Source organism: Puntigrus tetrazona, chromosome 7 (genome assembly GCF_018831695.1).
Source record: "Puntigrus tetrazona isolate hp1 chromosome 7, ASM1883169v1, whole genome shotgun sequence".
In the NCBI taxonomy this organism is placed as follows: Eukaryota; Metazoa; Chordata; class Actinopteri; order Cypriniformes; family Cyprinidae; genus Puntigrus; species Puntigrus tetrazona.
Genome location: NC_056705.1, coordinates 5334682 through 5352181, shown reverse-complemented (window position 1 = coordinate 5352181; position 17500 = coordinate 5334682). Strand labels below are relative to the sequence as shown.

Below are 17500 nucleotides of genomic sequence, written 5' to 3'. Positions count from 1 at the left end.
TGGCGGACTTCTAGCACTTCCGCCGCCAGCTCTGTCTTCTTACCTCCATACTCCACACGCGTTCTCTCTCCGTGTGTGCGCTCGGGCGTCCGATCAAAGCGATTCTCACGGAAAAAACGCGAACCGATCGCGCATCATGGTCTTCCGGGTTGGAGATGAGCGGATGTGACGCGGCAAGCCCCGCCCCTCGCACGATCACCACGGCAACCAGTTTCCGACGAAATAACATTTTAGTTACTATTCTGAATATTTTCTTTTACATTTTTTTGTTTAATATTTTTAATTAGTATATGATACATTTATAATTGTTTCTTTCAGCTGTTTTTTTGTTTTGTATTATTCTGAACGTTTGTCTTGTTTTTCACAATAAAAGGCCCTCAGTGATTTATGATCACTTATAAAGCCGTTATAAACTAAAACTATAAATCAACTTTAATGAAAAAAAACGTACATATAATTGTTTTTATACATAAAATAAAAATATATAAATTAATAAAATTGGTATTTATGTGCTTAACCAAAACTAAAATAAAAGTATTAAAAACTATACAGATTTAAAAAATAAAAATGATAATCTTGACAAAACAATGACGTAAAATTACCATGAAAACAGAAAAATAAAAATTCAGAATATGAATAAAACTGTAGTAGTATCTGAGTGATAATAAAATAATGTGTGTTGACAATTTATTATGAATCTGATTTAAGGATGTTACTGAATCCCCAGAAAAACACAACATTTGCGTGTTTAAAAGAGATGTATTACTGTCATTTTATTATTCCAGGTGATAAAAATAGATAACACTTGAGATTTCAAAAATGACAAGAAAGCAAATTCACAATCCCTGCACGGAAAGATAGAAGCGACCGACGATGAAAAGATAAAACGATCATAAAAGACATCTGAGCTCTGCTAACGGCTGAATGAAGACTGACCGCACAAACACAGCAGAAACAGAACATTTACATCCAGATCAGAGCGCTCCTCAACGTATTGCTGCCGTGAAGTCCACTGACTGAGTCACTCAGATCCTCACACACACACACACACACACACACACACACACACACACACACACACACACACACACAGACACACACGCTTATACAGAGACGCACACAAATCCTCACACACACACTCAGACACACACACACACACACTCAGACACACACTCAGACACACACACACACGCTCACACACACACTCTCACACGTACAGACACACACTCATACAGAGACACACACACACACGCAGACACACACACACACGCTCACACACACCTCTTCATCAGCACTCTCTCGCTCCTGATTCTTCACGAGGAATGAGTCTGAGGATCAGTTCCAGCTCAAATTAAACATAAAAAAGTCACTATATCTTTAAATTCAGTGAAAAAGAGCTGCACAATGTAAACCCTGACACGCAGAAGATGAACTCTAAAAGCTTTCCTGCAAATCAGTTTGTTTTGCCATTACTTCGGTTAAGACTAAAATGTGCAGTTCTGTTTTGATGCAAACATCTTAAAAAGGTAATACTTGCAACTTTTCCTCACCGTTTCCAGGAAAAGCCAAAAAAAAACTACATTTCAGAGAATTCTGACAAACCTAGAATTCTGATATTGGTGACAATGATAACTCTGATAACGGTGAGGCAAGAAATCGCTCTAAACTGAGTAATGAGAAAATAAAAAAAGGTAATTGCAACTGTTTCAATATAAGCTCAGAACCGTAAAAAATACATAAAAAAACTGAACTGAAAGATATAAACTCAGAACGGATAAAAGACTAAAATCTTTCAATTCTGACTTTTCTGAGTTTGTTTTGCTTCCATCAGGAAATAAAACGCTTTTTCTCTCCCAGCTTGGACGTGTCTGTAGAGAGCGCTTACGATAAAATGAGTTATGAGCTCTCGGTTCTGAAAGAGAACAAACTACGAAACAAACTCAGAATATAAATCTGGCACTGGTGAAGAAAAGCTTGAAACAGTGACGCTCAGAAGTGCTCAAAGCTGTGAAGGAAACAGGAGAGAGGAGTCGATCATTTCTAGCTCAAATAAATTCCTGTTCGAGCTTCGACACACACACACACACACACACACACACACACACACACACACTAGGTCCAGTATGAATGGCTGTAGCCCTGAGTCAGTCTGATAAACACACTCTGGTCCCGCCTACCGCTCTGTCTCTCTCTCTCTCACACACACACACACACACACACGCTGGCGGATGGATGACGGTCAGAAGCGCTCCATCAGGAGTAGATGGTGATGACCTCACTTCCTCCCCCCCGCACCAGCAGGACGCGCTCCAGACCCTCGGTCAGCACCTCCAGGAACTCCATGTCTGAGAGAAGCGTCAAGGGCTCAACGTTTACACACACACACACACTCAAAACAAAGCTCCGTTTTCTCCTGTAAACACGTGAGGATACAGTTCTCGTCTCCCTCGGTGTTCCTGGGCGGCCCCGGCATGTTGAGGAGGACCAGCCGGGCATCATGGGATTTATTGACGATCACCTCGTTGAGTTTGACGGCGGTGTGCATCCGGCGCACGTTTGAGTGATCTCTGACATAAAAACACAACCGTCACGAACCCACTCCATAAGAAATGTATACTTATACTGCAATATTACTTATAATAACAATATAGTTAAATATTATAAATATCGCTATACATATAAATTAAATACCATGCATTTATCAATGTTTAAATATATTCCTACAGTAACTGTAAATACTTTTACATTAGCAGCAAAAGTATTTTACGTGGAAATGTAAGTGTAATAGTGAGTTAGTGTGTGTGTGTGTGTGTGTGTTAGTGTAAGAGTGAGTTTGTGTATTAGTGTGAGTGTGTTAGTGTAAGAGTGAGTGTGTGTGTGTGTGTGTGTTAGTGTAAGAGTTAGTGTGTGTGTGTGTTAGTGTATTAGTGTGAGTGTGTGTGTGTTAGTGTAAGAGTGTGTGTGTGTGTGTGTGTGTGTGTGTGAGTTAGTGTAAGAGTTAGTGTGTGTGTGTGTTAGTGTAAGAGTGTGTGTGAGTTAGTGTAAGTAAGTGTGTGTGTGTGTGTGTGTGTGTGTGTGTGTGTGTGTGTGTGTGTGTGTGTGTGTGAGAGTTAGTAAAGTAGTGTGTGTGTGAGTTAGTGTAAGAGTGTGTGTGTGTGTGTGTGTGAGAGTTAGTAAGAGTAAGTGTGTGTGTGTGTGTGTGTGTGTGTGTGTGTGTGTGTGTGAGTTAGTGTAAGAGTGAGTTAGTGTGTGTGTGTGTGTTAGTGTGTGTGTGTGAGTTAGTGTAAGAGTGAGTGTGTGTGTGTGTGTGTGAGTTAGTGTAAGAGTGTGTGTGTGTGTGTGTGTGTGTGTGTGTGTGAGTTAGTGTAAGAGTGTGTGTGTGAGTTAGTGTAAGAGTGAGTGTGTGTGTGTGTGTGTATTAGTAAGAGTGAGTGTGTGTGTGTGTGTGTGTGTGTGTGTGTGTGAGTTAGTAAGAGTGAGTGTGTGTGTGTGTGTGTGTGTGAGTTAGTGTAAGAGTGAGTGTGTGTGTGTGTGTGTGTGAGTTAGTGTAAGAGTGAGTGTGTGTGTGTGTGTGTGTGTGAGTTAGTGTAAGAGTGAGTGTGTGTGTGTGTGTGTGTGTGTGTGTGAGTTAGTGTAAGAGTGAGTGTGTGTGTGTGTGAGTTAGTGTAAGAGTGAGTGTGTGTGTGTGTGTAGTGTGAGTGTGTGTGTGAGTGTAAGAGTGAGTGTGTGTGTGTGTGTGTGTGTGTGTGTGAGAGAGTGTGTGTAAGAGTGAGTAAGTGTAAGAGTGTGTGTGTATTAATGTAAGAGTGAGTGTGTATGTTAGTGTAAGAGTGTGTATGTGTGTTTGTGAGTTAGTAAGGTGTGTGTGTGAGTGTAAGAGTGAGTGTGTGTGTGTGAGAGAGTGTGTAAGAGTGAGTAAGTGTAAGAGTGTGTGTGTATTAATGTAAGAGTGTGTATGTTAGTGTAAGAGTGTATGTGTGTTTGTGAGTTAGTGTAAGTGTGTGTGTGTGTGTGAGTTAGTGTAAGAGTGAGTATGTGTGTGTGTGAGTTAGTGTAAGAGTGAGTGTGAGTTAGTGTAAGAGTGTGTGTGTGTGTGTGTGTGTGTGTGTGAGTGTAAGAGTGAGTGTGTGTAAGAGTGAGTAAGTGTAAGAGTGTGTGTGTGTGTGAGTTAGTGTAAGAGTGAGTGTGTGTGTGAGAGTAAGAGTGAGTGTGTGTGTGAGTGTAAGAGTGAGTATGTGTGTGTGTGAGTGTAAGAGTGAGTAAGTGTAAGAGTGTGTGTGTACTAGTGTAAGAGTGAGTGAGTGTGTATGTTAGTGTAAGAGTGTGTATGTGTGTTTGTGAGTTAGTGTCACGAGTGTGTGTGTGTGTGTGAGTTAGTGTAAGAGTGTGTGTGTGTGTGTGTGTGTGAGTTAGTGTAAGAGTGTGTGTGTGTGTGTGTCAGTGTAGAGAGTGAGTGTGTGTGAGTTAGTGTAAGAGTGAGTGTGTGTGTGTGTGTGAGTTAGTGTAAGTGAGTGTGTGAATGTGTGTGTGAGTTAGTGTAAGAGTGAGTGTGTGTGTGTGTGTGTGTGAGTTAGTGTAAGAGTGAGTGTGTGTGTGTGAGTTAGTGTAAGAGTGAGTGTGTGTGAGTTGGTGTAAGAGTGAGTGTGTGTGTGTGAGTTAGTGTAAGAGTGAGTGTGTGTGTGTGTGTGTTTGTGTGAGTTAGTGTAAGTGAGTATGTGTGTGTATGAGTTAGTGTGTGTGTGTGTGTGTGTGTGAGGGTTAGTGTAAGAGTGAGTGTGTGTGAGTTAGTGTAGGAGTTAGTGTGTGTGTGAGTGGAAGAGTGAGTGTGTGTGAGTGTAAGAGTGAGTGTGTGTGTGAGTGTAAGAGTGAGTATGTGTGTGTGTGAGTGTGTGTGTGTGTAAGTGTAAGTGTGTGTGTGTGTGAGTGTAAGTGAGTGTAAGAGTGAGTGTGTGTGTATTAGTGTAAGAGTGAGTGAGTGTGTATGTTAGTGTAAGAGTGTGTATGTGTGTTTGTGAGTTAGTGTACGAGTGTGTGTGTGTGTGTGTGTGTGTGTGAGTTAGTGTAAGAGTGAGTGTGTGTGAGTTAGTGTAAGAGTGAGTGTGTGTGTGTGTGTGTGAGTTAGTGTAAGAGTGAGTGTGTGTGTGTGTGTGTGTGAGTTTGTGTGTGTGTGTGTGAGTTAGTGTAAGAGTGAGTGCGTGTGTGAGTTAGTGTGTGTGAGTGTAAGAGTGAGTGTGTGAGTGTGTGTAAGAGTGAGTAAGTGTAAGAGTGAGTGTGTGTGTGTATTAGTGTAAGAGTGAGTGTGTGTATTAGTGTAAGAGTGAGTGTGTGTGTGTGTGTGTGTGTGTGTGTGTGTGTGAGTTAGTGTAAGAGTGAGTGTGTGTGTGAGTTAGTGTAAGAGTGAGTGTGTGTGTGTGTGTGAGTGTAAGAGTGAGTGTGTGTGAGTTAGTGTAAGTGTGTGTGTGTGTTAATGTAAGAGTGAGTGTGTGTGAGTGTAAGAGTGAGTGTGTGTGACTGTAAGAGTGAGTATGTGTGTGTGTGTGAGTGTAAGAGTGTGTGAGTGTGTGTAAGAGTGAGTAAGTGTAAGAGTGTGTGTGTACTAGTGTAAGAGTGAGTGAGTGTGTATGTTAGTGTAAGAGTGTGTATGTGTGTTTGTGAGTTAGTGTACAAGTGTGTGTGTGTGTGTGAGTTAGTGTAAGAGTGAGTGTGTGTGTGAGTCAGTGTAAGAGTGTGTGTGTGTGTGTCAGTGTAAGAGTGTGTGTGTGTGTCAGTGTAAGAGTGTGTGTGTGTGTGTCAGTGTAAGAGTGAGTGTGAGTTAGTGTAAGAGTGAGTGTGTGTGTGTGTGTGTGAGTTAGTGTAAGAGTGAGTGTGTGAATGTGTGTGAGTTAGTGTAAGAGTGAGTGTGTGTGTGTGAGTTAGTGTAAGAGTGAGTGCGTGTGTGAGTTAGTGTGTGTGAGTGTAAGAGTGAGTGTGTGAGTGTGTGTAAAGTGAGTAAGTGTAAGAGTGAGTGTGTGTATTAGTGTAAGAGTGAGTGTGTGTATTAGTGTAAGAGTGAGTGTGTGTGTGTGAGAGTTAGTGTAAGAGTGAGTGTGTGTGTGAGTTAGTGTAAAGAGTGTGTGTGTGTGTGTGTGTGAGTGTAAGAGTGAGTGTGTGTGTGTGTGTGAGTTAGTGTAAGAGTGAGTGTGTGTGTGTGTGTGAGTTAGTGTAAGAGTGAGTGTGTGTGTGAGTTGGTGTAAGAGTGAGTGTGTGTGTGTGTGAGTTAGTAAGAGTGAGTGTGTGTGTGTGTGTTTGTGTGAGTTAGTGTAAGAGAGTGAGTGTGTGTGTATGAGTTAGTGTGTGTGTGTGTGTGTGAGGTTAGTGTAGAGTAAGTGTGTGTGAGTTAGTGTAGGAGTGAGTGTGTGTGTGAGTTAGTGTGTGTGTGAGTGTAAGAGTGTGAGTGTAGAGTAGTGTGTGTGTGTGTGTGTGTGTGTGTGAGAGTGTGTGTAAGAGTGAGTGTGTGTGTATTAGTGTAAGAGTGAGTGAGTGTGTTAGTGTAGAGTGTGTGTGTGTGTGTTTGTGAGTTAGTGTGCGAGTGAGTGTGTGTGTGTGTGTGTGTGTGAGTTAGTGTAAGAGTGAGTGTGTGTGTGTGTGTGTGTGTGTGTGAGAGTTAGTGTAAGAGTGAGTATGTGTGTGTGTGTGTGTGTGAGTGTGAGTGTGTGTGTGTGTGTGAGTTAGTGTAAGAGTGAGTGTGTGTGAGTTAGTGTGTGTGAGTGTAAGTGTGAGTGTGTGAGTGTGTGTAGAGTGAGTAAGTGTAAGAGTGAGTGTGTGTATTAGTGTAAGAGTGAGTGTGTGTGAGTTAGTGTAAGAGTGAGTGTGTGTGTGTGTGTGTGTGTAAGAGTGAGTGTAAGAGTGAGTGTGTGTGAGTTAGTGTAAGAGTGAGTGTGTATGTGTGTGTGAGTTAGTGTTAGTGTAAGAGTGAGTGTGTGTGAGTTAGTGTAAGAGTGAGTGTGTGTGTGTGAGTGTAAGAGTGAGTGTGTGTGTGTGTGTGTGTGAGTTAGTGTAAGTGAGTGTGTGTGTTAATGTAAGAGTGAGTGTGTGTGTGTGTGTGTGTGTGTGTGTGTGAGAGAGTTAGTGTAAGAGTGAGTGTGTGTGTGTATTAGTGTAAGAGTGAGTGAGTGAGTGTGTGTGTGTGAGTTAGTGTAAGTGAGTGTGTGTGTGTAAATGTAAGAGTGAGTGTGTGTGTGTGTGTGTGTGAGAGAGTTAGTGTAAGAGTGAGTGTGTGTGTATGTTAGTGTAAGAGTGTGTATGTGTGTTTGTGAGTTAGTGTACGAGTGTGTGTGAGTTAGTGTAAGAGTGAGTATGTGCGTGTGTGTGAGTTAGTGTAAGAGTGAGTATGTGTGTGTGTGAGTTAGTGTGTGTGTGTGAGAGTTAGTGTAAGAGTGAGTGTGTGAGTTAGTGTAAGAGTGAGTGTGTGTGTGAGTGTGTGTGTGTGAGTGTGTGTAAGAGTGAGTGTGTGTGTGTGTGTGTGTGTAAGAGTGAGTAAGTGTAAGAGTGTGTGTGTATTAGTGTAAGAGTGAGTGAGTGTGTATGTTAGTGTAAGAGTGTGTATGTGTGTTTGTGAGTTAGTGTACGAGTGTGTGTGTGTGTGTGTGTGTGTGTGTGTGTGTGTGTGTGAGAGTTAGTGTAAGAGTGAGTGTGTGTGAGTTAGTGTAAGAGTGAGTGTGTGTGTGTGTGTGTGTGAGAGTTAGTGTAAGAGTGAGTATGTGTGTGTGTGTGTGTGTGTGTGTGAGAGTTAGTGTAAGAGTGAGTGCGTGTGTGAGTTAGTGTGTGTGTGAGTGTAAGAGTGAGTGTGTGAGTGTGTGTAAGAGTGAGTAAGTGTAAGAGTGAGTGTGTGTGTATTAGTGTAAGAGTGAGTGTGTGTGTTAGTGTAAGAGTGTGTGTGTGTGTGAGTTAGTGTGTGTGAGTGTAAGAGTGAGTGTGTGTGTGTGTGTGTGAGTGTGTGTAAGAGTGAGTAAGTGTAAGAGTGAGTGTGTGTGTATTAGTGTAAGAGTGAGTGAGTATGTCAGTGTAAGAGTGTGTATGTGTGTGTGTGAGTTAGTGTAAGAGTGAGTGTGTGTGTGTGTGAGTTAGTGTAAGAGTGAGTGTGTGTGTGTGTGTGTGTGAGTTAGTGTAAGAGTGAGTGTGTGTGTGTGTGTGTGAGTTAGTGTAAGAGTGAGTGTGTGTGTGTGTGTGAGTTAGTGTAAGAGTGAGTGTGTGTGTGTGAGAGTTAGTGTAAGTGAGTGTGTGTGTGTGTGTGAGTTAGTGTAAGAGTGAGTGTGTGTGTGTGTGAGTTAGTGTAAGAGTGAGTATGTGTGTGTGAGTTAGTGTGTGTGTGAGTTAGTGTAAGAGTGAATGTGTGTATGTTAGTGTAAGAGTGAGTGTGTGTGAGTTAGTGTGTGTGTGAGTATAAGAGTGAGTGTGTGTGTGAGTGTGTGTAAGAGTGAGTAAGTGTATTAGTGTAAGAGTGAGTGTGTGTGAGTTAGTGTAAGAGTGAATGTGTGTATGTTAGTGTAAGAGTGTGTATGTGTGTTTGTGAGTTAGTGTACGAGTGTGTGTGTGAGTTAGTGTAAGAGTGAGTATGTGTGTGTGTGAGTTAGTGTAAGAGTGAGTGTGTGTGTGAGTTAGTGTAAGAGTGAGTGTGTGTGAGTTAGTGTAAGAGTGAGTGTGTGTGTGTGTGTGTGTAAGAGTGAGTAAGTGTAAGAGTGTGTGTGTATTAGTGTAAGAGTGAGTGTGTATGTTAGTGTAAGAGTGTGTATGTGTGTTTGTGAGTTAGTGTAAGAGTGAGTGTGTGTGTGTGTGTGTGCGAGTTAGTGTAAGAGTGAGTATGTGTGTGTGTGTGTGAGTTAGTGTAAGAGTGAGTGTGTGTGTGTGTGAGTTAGTGTAAGAGTGAGTGTGTGTGTGTGTTAGTGTAAGAGTGAGTATGTGTGTGTGTGAGTTAGTGTGTGTGTGAGTTAGTGTAAGAGTGTGTGTGTGTGTGTGTGAGTTAGTGTAAGAGTGAGTGTGTGTGTGTGAGTTAGTGTAAGAGTGAGTGTGTGTGTGTGTGTGTGTGTGTGTGAGTTAGTGTGTGTGTGAGTATAATAGTGAGTGTGTGTGTGAGTGTGTGTAAGTAGAGTGAGTGTAAGTAAGAGTGAGTGTGTGAGTTAGTGTAAGAGTGTGTGTGTGTGTGAGTTAGTGTAAGAGTTAGTGTGTGTGTGTGAGTGTAAGAGTGAGTATATGCGTGTGTGTGAGTTAGTGTAAGAGTGAGTATGTGTATGTATGTGTGTGTGTGTGTGTGTGTGAGTTAGTGTAAGAGTGAGTATGTGTCTGTGTCTGTGTGTGCGTGTGTGTGTGTGTGTGTGAGACTCACGGCCGGATGTTGAGCATGTCTCTGAAGCCCTCCGGAGTGCTGCAGCAGGAGGCGGTGTTGGTGTGTGTGTGTGTGTTGCTGCGCAGCTGCAGGGTCTTGTCTTTGGTCCAGGTCATGTGGACTCTGCGGTGCTCTGCGCTGCGGTCTCCTGCTCCGTCCGTGTCTTCGTCCTCGTCCGAGCCGATGCTGGTCAGGCGCAGCATTGAGTTTCTGTCTTTGACCAGCTGCGCCTGTGGACACAAACACTGTCAGATACACCGCCTCAGCCAATCAGAGCTGTGTGCAGTGGGATACTGGACCAATGGGATTCGGCTGAGGGTGGGGCTGCCTGTTCATCTGAGACTGGACTAAACTCAAAATGAATCCAGACAGGTAGAAACAAACTAAAATGACCGTGTTCCCCAATTTTATTATATATAATTTTTTTATTTTATATATATATATATATATATATATATATATATATATATATATATATATATATATATATATATATATATATTTAATTTATTTTATTTTTTTATAAAAAGTAATTTTTTTTTTTTTTTATTTACTAATATTAAATAAGATGTAATATTTATTTAATTTTTAATTAATTGTTTTTTTTCAAAATCTTGATTAATTACAATGCCATAAGTACATATTTTGGCATTATAGTATATATTAATATTCTAACCTATAATTAATCTATAATTAACCTTTATTTTTATTTTTTTTTTCAGTTTCAACTTTAAATTTTAATAAACATTTATAATATTTATTGTTTATATCCATTTTAGTTCAGTTCTTTTATTTCTTTTAATATACTTTTTCAATTGTGTTTTGTTTCATCAGAATGCTTGTTTAATTAAAATGGTCATAAAATGTCATATTGTATTATATATTAATAGCGTAATATTATTGATCTTTTCGGTCTGGTTTCAGAAAACTGAATCATCTCTTTAAAGAGTGTCCAACGACATTATTGTGTGTTGATTCTGGTATCTCTGTAATACTTCTGCTGTTGATCTTGACCACGTTTCTCATCTTAAACTCTGTGTGGGTGTTTAAGGTCATGCACTGAATTGCTTTGCATTAAACAACAGATATTTTTCTGTTCATGTAAATGTATGTGTATTCTCTAAAGCATGCGTGACCTGCGGGGTTCCCCAAGGATCTATTCTTGCCCCGTTTTTGTTTTCTTTATATACGCTCCCATCCGGAAATAACACAAGCTCTCCACAGCTTGCACCAGAGTATGAATTATTCCCCTGCCGCTAACTTCTGTCTGTCTTGTTTGTAGTTTGTGAGGTTTCTTTAGGGTGTAAGGAACAGCAACACCTACAAGCAGACAAAATACTCACTAAACACGAACAAACACTCTAAAGTTTCTCTCTAAAACACAGAAAGCCAGAGCCGGACGTTCCGGCGCTACGACTGCCTGAAGTGTCTGAGGTGCACTAGATCGGAGACGGAGCCGGGTAAAGTGTGCACTTACGTCATCAAAACTCCAGCGCACGCGCTTGAGAGAGAGAGGAAACGAGGGTGAGCGGATGCAGTGAGGGTGTGTTCGCTGGAAACGCCCGCCGTCTCTACACACTCACCTCTTTCTCACGGTCTGACTTAGAGAGACGCATCTGCCGCAGCATCTGAGACCTCTGCTCCATCATCAGGGTCCGCTCGTACGTGTAGGCGCTGATGTCACTGTCGTGCTGAAACACACACACACACACACAGATGACTAAAACTACTCCACAATCAAAACACAAGTCATATCCAGAAATAAATATTACATGCATATTGTTTGACTTTTAACTATAAATGTGCACAAAATGCATTGGGACTTTTATTTTGATTTTTTTTAAAAATCGTATCATTTTATCATCATATCATGTTGCCATTTTCTTTAGATTTGTTTTTATTTAGCTTTTTTAATTATTTTGATTCTAGTCCTTTTACTTAAACCCATTGTTCCGTAATTTTTAGATTTTTTTTTTTGTCCAATTAAATTTCCATTTTTAATTGCTGAAAACAATGCAGAACCTCAGGTTAACAATAACAAGCGTTACTTTAGTTATTAATTTTCCGCCTCCTTTGCATCTTTTTCATTTTAATTCTAGATGTTGTTATCCATTAAACCCCTGTTTTCAAACGATCGCAATTTGAAAAACCCACAGTAAATGTGCTCACTTTTAAACAACTTTTTCTCGTGACCCTAGATGCAATTGATTTTGAGCGTGAGGCTGTGAGAGATCCTGCAGGTATTTATAGATGGAGGACAGGCTAATCTGTGAGCATTAGCAGGATGATATCAGCAGACATGTGGATGATCGGGATCAGATGATGGATCAGAAGAGGATTTGAGTGTCATGTGACGCTGCAGAGAGAGTTTTACCATCTCCACCACCTCCACGTCTGCGTCGATGCGCAGGTGATACAGGAACGTGGCCAGGTCCTTCTTCATCTGGATGGAGTTATCTTCCATCTGCGCCACGGTGAAGATCCGCATGGCACACTTCCTCCACACCTGAGACACACACAGCGTTAGCGCTAGCGTCGGCGCGGCGGGACAGGAGCGCGGCGGACGTGAACGCACCTTGTGCTGCCGCAGCAGGAAGGGCAGCAGCATCAGCATCCCGCCGTCGTGGACGATCCACCACACGTCGATGAAGCCTTCCGCACACGGCTCACTGTTACTGGGGAACAGAGAGATGTTCTTGGGCACCAGCAGAGCCAGATGAGCCGTGGTGGTGACTCGAACCGTGTCTGAACAACACAGAGAACACAGTCTGAGACCGCTTCAGACATGTCCAGTCTCACAATGAATCACTACTGAGTCTCAACGAATCTGTCTGATCTGAGATCTGAATCACTCGAGTCTGATCCTCAACGAATCTCTGTCTGATCTGAGAACGATTCACTCTTGAGTCTGAGTTTCATTTAAAAGAACTGGAGTGATCAGGGTTACACAAAGCATTTGATAAAGATTTGACAATAAATTATTAAAAATACTATTGTTACTTGAAATAAAGTAAAATAAAATTATTTAGTAATTAAAAGTAAATATTTTTAATAGTTTAACTTGAATTACAAAAAAAAAAAACTAAAATTAATAATATAATAAAATAAAAATAACGATTTGACTACAAAAAAAAAATATATGATTGACTAATATCTAAATAAAAATATGCATATTAAGTGGTTTTGTTATCTAAAAGTCCACTTTTATTACGTGCAGTAAATAGCGTAGAAGTAAATATATATTTCCACACGTGATTATAAACGAGTCGGGCGCTGTGCAGACTCACTGATGAAGGTCTTCCAGCTCTGCGGGTCTTCGCTCTGTCTCCAGGCGTGAGGCCAGCCCATGACCACCGTGTTGTGTCTCATGCCGCCCAAACCACTCGACTGGATCATGTGACTGATGCCCTCACGAGGCTTCTGAGCCACGATACACTGCACGAAGCCCTTGACCCGCTCCTTCTCCATCAGGTGCCTGAGCGTCTGACACACACACACACACACACTATTAGTATATAGTATACCTCCAACTGCATGAGAGCAAACTTCAAGTTCTTCATAATACATGGCACTTCTATTGAGAAATGAGTCAAACATGATGAAGCACAAAAACAAAGAAGTGAGTGAAGTTTCTGAGGGACTGAGACCTGCTCGGCCGCCAGCGCCTCGCCGTACGTCTGCAGGAAGTTCCCCGGGATGACGGTTCCCACGATGGTCAAACCCTTCCCTGCTTTCAGCTGGGAGGCGAAGGTCAGCAGACGAGGAGATTTGACGTGAGCGTCTTCATCCAGCTTCAGCAGAACCAGCAGCTGAGGCCTGGACACACACACACACACACACACACACACACACACACACACACACACACACACACACACAGAGATCACAAAAACCCTCCAAAGTGTCACTAATGAGCACTAGACAGAACAACACTTGCTCCGAATTCATGGAACTCTCACTATGTGTGTGTGTGTGTGTGTGTGTGTGTATATAGATATATGTGTGTACCTCCAGTTCTTGGTGTGTGGTGGACCTTCCTCCAGCCGGAGCAGAGCGAACCGAGCCGCGCTGAGAGACAGACCTCTGATCCCATCACCCCACTCCTTCTCCGCCCTGCACACACACACACATATATATTGGTATTTGTGGTTTATGGGGACTCTTCATAGGTGTAATGTTTTATTCTGTAAAGACTGTACGTGTTATTGTTCTACACCTAAACCTACCCCTCACAGGAAACTACTGACATTTTTAGATAAAAAAACAACAACCCCAAAACCACATTTACCTCTAAGTTGTAATACCTCTGTCATACCCATGACATTAAACACATTTGTGTCCCCACAAACCACAAAAACCTAACACACAGGGCCCGGTTCCCATGGCGACGTACCCGTGGTACTCTATGTACTTGTAGATCATGCCGGCGATCACCATGGCGACGATGGCGTAGTACCAGGAGGAAATGAACATGAGAGCCAGACAGATCATCATGCCAAGAAACGACAGCGTCCTGACAGGCACAGGAAGTGACATCATCAGACAGAGGAACATCTGTGGAGTGAGTGTGTGCGTTACAGTGTGTGTGTGTGTGTGTGATTGCGAGTGTGTGTGTTAGTGCGAGTGTATGTATGATAGTGTCTGTGTGTGTGTGTGTGTGTGTATGAGTATGTATGTGTGTGTGTGTATATGAGTATGTGAGTATGTATGTATGTGTGTGTGTGTGTGTATGAGTATGTATGTGTGTGTGTATGTGTATGAGTATGTATGTGTGTGTGTGTGAGTGTGTGTATGTGTGTGTGTGTGTATGTGTATGAGTATGTGTGTGTGTGTGTATGTATGAGTATGTGTGTGTGTGTGTGTGTGTATGTGTATGTGTGTGTGTGTGTGTGTATGTATGTATGAGTATGTATGTATGTGAGTGAGTGTGTGTGTGTGTGTGTGTGTGTCACCAGTGGTAGTAGGAGAAGCGTGGTCTCCAGTTGGGCGTGCGGAGCAGGGTCTGTAGAGCACAGGCCAGATTGACGAACAGGTAACACATCAGGAAGAACCTGCGACAGTTAATACAGGGCCGTATGAAAGCTACTGTAGTTTTTTTACTAATTCCGTTTTAATGGTAAAATAATTTCATTCATCAAAAAGTAATGTAATAAATGTAAATCTTGAAATATGCAATATTATACAGCAATTTATCAAGTTTAACAAAAATAATGTAAATAAATGCTTTGTCTTTTTTCATAAATCTCTCACCAACCTCTCGTCCATTAATTCAACCGTTTAATTAAATATTAATAAATCAAGTATCTCTAATTAATTGATTATGTATAAAATTAAAAATTAAAAATTAAAGAAATTAAAAAAAAAAAAAAAGTATTATATTTTATTGATTCATTAACTGATCGGTTAACTCTGAGCTCAAAGGCCTCACATGGAGAGGATGGGGGCGACGAGGTCCAGCGAGGCGATGAGGATCCCGAGCTCGGCCAGAACCGCTGTCAGCAGCAGGGCCCACGTCGGCTCCCCGTTGGCCTTCCCGTGACCGAAGACCTGAACACACGAACACACCGGTCTCGTGAGCCTCAGAACAAACACATACTAATATCAGAGGTAAGCACAATTAAATATTCCAAAATTAATTACAAACATAACATTAATATTACAATTTGAAATAATTATAATAATAATAATAATAATACAATTAGTAATTAATATACCATTATTAAAATATATTTTCACAAAAGATAATTATATTGAAATACATAAAATAAAAATACATATTATAAAATAAATTACCATTTAACCGACTATATAAAATTTTAAATATATAATAATTATAGAATTAATTACAAATTATTTGTCATTAAACACATAACCTAACATTAAATGTGTATTCTTAAGGTGGTGTGTATAACTGAATCTGACCCTGAGGAAGGGGATGATGTTGTCTTTAGCGATGGCCTGCAGCAGACGAGGAGCTCCGGTCAGTGATTGGAGGCCGGCCCCACACGTGGAGAAAAACGAGCCAATCACGATCACCCAAGGAGTGGGCCACGAGAGAGTCCCCACAACCAGATTCCCCTTCACCGAGTCTCCAAACCTGAAACACAGACAGACGAGGAGATCTGTATCAGGAGGAGGAGGAGGAGGAGGAGGAGGAGGAAGGAGGAGGAGGGGGAGGAGCAGAGACAGAGGAGGAGAAGAAGAGACGAAGGAGGAGGAGGAGGAGGAGGGAGGGAGCAGGAGGAGGGGAGGAGGAGGAGGAGGGGAGGGGAGAGCAGAGACAGAGGAGAAGAAGAGACGAAGGAGGAGGAGGAGAAGAGAAGAGACAGAGGAGGAGGGGAGGAGGAGGAGGAGAAGAAGAGAGAGGAGGAGAGGAGGAGGAGGAGAAGAAGAGAGAGGAGGAGGAGGAGAAGAAGAGAGAGGAGGAGGAGGAGGAGGAGAAGAAGGAGGAGGAGAAGAGAGAGAGAGAGAGAGAGGAGGAGAAGAAGAGAGAGGAGGAGGAGGAGACGACTCACTTGTCTCGCAGGACTACACCCTCCACACAGCACCCGAACAGAACCACACAGCTCAGATCTGAAGTGTGTTCAGGAAACAACATCCTCACCCAGACTGACCCAAACTACACTGACCACAGGACGGGTCTTTCAGCTTCAGTCATAACATTGTAAGGCTGTCTGCTTTTCTGCCTCTTTAATAAGACGTCTGCACGCATGCATGTAAAATATTCAATAATTATTTTTTATAAATATTACTCATTTTATAAGTAAATAAAAAAATATATTATTATTTGTTACCTCCATGTCATGTGAGATTAACCAGCATTAAAAAAAACTATGAGAATATGAGAATGCATTAATAATCAATGATCAATAATATATTTTTAGTTTTAAATAATACTTAGCAATTATTTCAGGTCAAAAGAATTGAAAATTAATAAAGGGGCTGACTCTTATTATGAATTATTGTGTGTTATTAGAGCCTTTATGAGAGAGTTCTGTCTCCGTGTGTGTGTGTGTGTGTGTGTGTGTGTGTGTGTGTGTGTGTGTGTGTGTGTGTGTGTGTGTGTGTGTGTGTGTAAGGATACAGACGAGTGAGGTGGTGAGGATGGCCAGTATGGTGCCGATGGGAATGGAGCGCTGGGCGTCCTTCAGGTCTCCGGAGCGGTTCGATCCCGCCATGATTCCTGACAAAGAACAAACATCAGTGAATCAGAAACTAACACAGAAATAAACTCACACATTAATATACAGTCAATATCCTTTACAAAATATTATTTAATACATTGTAAAATCAAATATCACTGTTAAAATCATAAGATCATAACTGCATTGCAAGATACCGTATTACCAGCCAAATCTGTTCTGCACATTTCTTTCTTGTTTGTTTGTTTTCTCCCAGGTACTCCATTGCTGATCATCATCACACACACACACACACACACACACAGAGAGACACACACAGAGACACACACACTCAGTGAAGGCTCACCGGTCACGGAGGGGAAGAAGATCCCGATCAGCAGTGTGAAGGAGGTGGTGATGTCAGCGAACACATAAGGAAAGTGATTGGACGCGGCGGCTCTGTGGGCGGAGTGATGCGAGTGACGCTCCAGAACTTCTCCTTTAGCTGAATACGAGCTCCAGAGGTTCTCTAGACACGACACACACGTGAGAAACGGTTCACGCTACGCACGTTTTGAGTATTGCTTTATCGTATTTGAACGTTCTGTCCTTTTAGTCAAAAGCAAGCGCTTCCAGCGGTGTGCCCGGTGCTCACCTGTGATCACGCTGCTGGCCAGCCCCGGGATGCCCTCGATCTCCATCACCGTGTTGTGCTGGAAGTATTCATCGCAGGCGGCGCTCAGCTCCGAGCTGTTGCAGAAGAGCCTCCACAGCTGCGTGGTTTTCTCCAGCGAGGCGGCGCTGACAGGAGGAGCGTCTGTGCCGTTCAAGCTCTCGCTAGCGTTAGCGGCGTCCGGCGGCGGCGGCAGCACCACCGTCTTGTTACACGGACCTTCCTTCAGCTCGTGCTGAGACAGGCTCCGGTTCCCCAGCATACACACCCTGCGGCACACAGCCCATTGGTCAGTCAGCCTGTCAATCATTCTCAGCGGCCAATAGGAGCACATCACCACAATCA

General features: G+C 42.2%; 2 protein-coding genes across 4 annotated transcripts in view; both read right to left on the bottom strand.

Annotated features, from left to right (window-relative positions):
• The window catches only part of tox4b (TOX high mobility group box family member 4 b), a 16745-nt gene extending 16709 nt beyond the window's left edge, over positions 1–36 (bottom strand). Inside the window, 1 exon segment of the mRNA XM_043245310.1 lies at positions 1–36. This exon segment is cut by the window's left edge and continues 860 nt beyond it. The gene's annotated coding sequence lies outside the window, so the exon portion shown is untranslated.
• A 2095-nt stretch (positions 37–2131) lies between these two features.
• Positions 2132–17500, bottom strand: part of LOC122348616 (solute carrier family 12 member 6-like) — a 20345-nt gene continuing 4976 nt past the window's right edge. For 2 of the 3 annotated variants that reach the window (XM_043244235.1, XM_043244237.1), the window contains 18 exons: positions 17138–17424; positions 16850–17011; positions 16446–16544; positions 15877–15934; positions 15284–15458; positions 14790–14908; positions 14314–14412; positions 13755–13874; positions 13370–13474; positions 13009–13177; positions 12649–12844; positions 11937–12106; positions 11736–11867; positions 10945–11052; positions 10839–10862; positions 9362–9591; positions 2434–2567; positions 2132–2345 (listed from right to left, as the gene is read on the bottom strand). In XM_043244235.1, the coding sequence (XP_043100170.1) occupies positions 2254–2345; positions 2434–2567; positions 9362–9591; positions 10839–10862; positions 10945–11052; positions 11736–11867; positions 11937–12106; positions 12649–12844; positions 13009–13177; positions 13370–13474; positions 13755–13874; positions 14314–14412; positions 14790–14908; positions 15284–15458; positions 15877–15934; positions 16446–16544; positions 16850–17011; positions 17138–17424 (2479 nt within the window). In that variant the 3' untranslated portion in view covers positions 2132–2253. The remainder of the gene's footprint in view (positions 2346–2433; positions 2568–9361; positions 9592–10838; positions 10863–10944; positions 11053–11735; positions 11868–11936; positions 12107–12648; positions 12845–13008; positions 13178–13369; positions 13475–13754; positions 13875–14313; positions 14413–14789; positions 14909–15283; positions 15459–15876; positions 15935–16445; positions 16545–16849; positions 17012–17137; positions 17425–17500) is intronic. The other variant, XM_043244236.1, reaches the window with a different exon arrangement.